The sequence below is a fragment of the Tupaia chinensis genome, unplaced genomic scaffold (assembly GCF_000334495.1).
Source record: "Tupaia chinensis unplaced genomic scaffold, TupChi_1.0 Scaffold146604_1, whole genome shotgun sequence".
NCBI classification, from domain to species: domain Eukaryota; kingdom Metazoa; phylum Chordata; class Mammalia; order Scandentia; family Tupaiidae; genus Tupaia; species Tupaia belangeri.
This window is the reverse complement of record NW_006206460.1, coordinates 1,767,819-1,770,391: the sequence shown is the minus strand read 5'-3', so window position 1 is coordinate 1,770,391 and position 2,573 is coordinate 1,767,819. Positions and strand designations below refer to the sequence as shown.

The window sequence follows — 2,573 nt, the reverse complement described above, 5'->3', positions numbered from 1 at the left end:
GGGGCCGCAAGCGTGGTCGGCCACCACCGCCTCGGCCAGGACGATATGGGCTCGTCTGTCCAGGTGGGATCCTGGTGCGATGGTCGACACGTATTCCGCCAGTGTCTCGAGCCCGGGGAAGTCGGGAGGTTCGTAAAAGTCGTCAAGGTAGTCGTCAAGCCACGTGCTCAGAAGGGAGCAGATGACACTAGAAAGGATAAGCAGGCAGCGCCGTCGTCAGAGGTCGATCCTGTCCTTCCCAAATTCCTTCCATAGTACCTGCAAGGTATAGGTCTCTCCTGAAAAGGCGAGTCATCCTCCGTATGCGAGGACTATCGAGTGTGACCCGAAGGGCGCAAGCTACTCCGCGGACCTCCTGCCTGGGCCCCTGCAGAGGTCAGGGTAGGCAGGCCTGACTGTGGTGGGCATGGACTCCCTTTGAACCAGCTTTGAGCGTCCAGTGTCCCCTCTGCTCTGCTGAGTGCCTGGGCCCATCCACAGTGTCTGTCTCCTTTCTCCTGCAGGGATGGTCCCAGACCTCACCCTCTGGCGGGAATCACGAGATGAGTGAGCAGCAGGCTTCCACCTAGGCCTCCCCGGCTACAGTCCCTGAGGGCTCCCCCCTCCTGGGGACCGGAGCACTTTTTCTGGCCCCAGAGCCCATTCACCTCTTCACTTGCTCATCTTCCTCTACATCCCAGAGGAATTGTCCATACCTAGAGGAGGCCGGGAAGGCGTCACGTGGAGGGCATGTTGTCCCCTCCTCTTTCACATAACTGCCTTGGCAGGCAGAGCCTCTGGCCAGAAGAAGTGCCCGAGAGCAGAGGTTCCCCATCCTCCGTTCACTGGTGTGCATTCAGTGCTGGGATGCAGCCAGCACACTGAAGGACTCTTATGTATGTTTGTGGAACGAATGGGCCCCCAACTTACTCCCTTGAGGTCTGAGTGGGCACGGGCCCCTGAGCACACCTGTGGGCAGGGTCCTGGTGTGGCCGCATCCAGTCAAAGGCCCCAGCTGAGACTGGAACATCCTTGACTGAGGGGAAACCGGCTTTCCCTGAGGCCACACGAAATGAGGCCGAGGCAGAGAGCGTCCCCCTGGGAGAGGAACACCCTTAGTGCAGACACCAGAGCCCTGGCCGCTCTTGTGCGGGTCAGGTCCAGGGTAGGCCGTTTCATAGGGAGGTTCTTGCCACAGTGCTGGAGCGTGACTAGCCCAGCGCTGTGACTTCGACAGGAGGAAGCCGATGCTCCGAAAGGTGAAGTGCATTCCCAGGACCCCAGAGGGTTCGTGGGTCAGTGGACCGTGCGCCCTGGAGGGGAGGGACTCACCTGCGGGACAGCACGTCCAGCACCTGGTGACAGGTGGCAAATTCTCTGTAACCGTACAGGAACACAGGGATGGCGTGAGGGTTGTCAACGAGCACATCTTGTAGCAGGCGATGAACCATGTCCTCCAACTGGTCTGTGGGGAAGCTTGCCACGCTGCAGGTGTCCTCGGAGGGTGGGGACACGTCCCCTTCACTAGAGACAGGACAAAGGAGTGAGTAAGGTTCAGACAGATGTGGGAGCAACTTGCAAACTGATGCATCGCAGGAGTGCACGGTGAGAAGGCACACATGGAGGATTTTCTGGTTTTCCGGCAGATACAAAAATAACGAATAAATGTCATGATGCGTTCGGGCAAGTTTGGGCTTTCCAGTGGGGGTGGAGGAATGGAGGAGTCCCAGGCCCACATGGAAGGACTGGGTGGGCACTGCATAGGAAGCCATCTTGAGCTATCCACCATCTTGGAAACCATTAGGCTTCACTTCCTCACTGAGCAAACCATCTCTCAGAAATCATGTGACCAGCTGTTTTCCCTGGAAGTGGTTGGGTTTCTAGGCAACGGAAGAGATCCACCTACATCAATGATTGGTTCATGCTGTTCTATCTCATTTGCATTTCGGGCAGCCAATTGGTTCCCACCAGCTGTACATAACTCGTCATTTTTCCTGAATAAACGGAAGTAGACGGAAGAAGAAGACTTGATCAGCACCTCGTATTGTGTGTGCGTGTGTTTGTCCCATCTCTCACTCCCTCCCCCAAGGAACCTGTTCAACTGTCCCGCGGGTCGGGGCACGTGGCACCTGAACACGGACTTGGGTATGGGGGATCCAGTAAAGAGCTCCCCAGGAAGGCTCCAGTGCAGAGCAACCCAGAATGGCCGCAGCGGAAAACAGAAGGGGACGGCAGAGAATCGTCCCAAGCACCAAAATAAAGAGAAAGGCCTCGGCGGAAAACAGACAGGACGGCATAGAATCGTCCAGAAGGGAACGGCAGAGATTCATCCCAGGAAAGGCCACAGTGAAAAACAGAAGGGGGCGGCAGAGACTCGTCCAGAAGGGAACAGCAGAGATTCGTTCCGAGAAAGGCTAGAGAAAAATATAGAAGGACGAAGAGAAGACGTCCTGGTAAGTATTTACTTACGTTTTATTTTAAGTACGGGTAATAATGGGACAAAAGCTTAGTCAGCATAAAATATCCATTCAGAGCTTAATAGAAGCTCTTGTCATTATGGTCGCTAAGGGAGAGCAGATCATGCAAAATGATCA

At 55.5% G+C, this 2,573-nt stretch overlaps 1 protein-coding gene across 1 annotated transcript in view; it reads right to left on the bottom strand.

Moving 5' to 3' along the window:
* The window catches only part of LOC102491747 (ral guanine nucleotide dissociation stimulator-like), a 1,364-nt gene extending 511 nt beyond the window's left edge, over positions 1-853 (bottom strand). Inside the window, exons 1-2 of the mRNA XM_006168981.1 lie at positions 648-853; positions 13-187 (exon numbers count right to left, since the gene is read on the bottom strand). Coding sequence (XP_006169043.1) covers positions 13-187; positions 648-835 — 363 coding nt within the window. The 5' untranslated portion in view covers positions 836-853. The remainder of the gene's footprint in view (positions 1-12; positions 188-647) is intronic.
* Between the last annotated feature and the right edge of the window lie 1,720 nt (positions 854-2,573).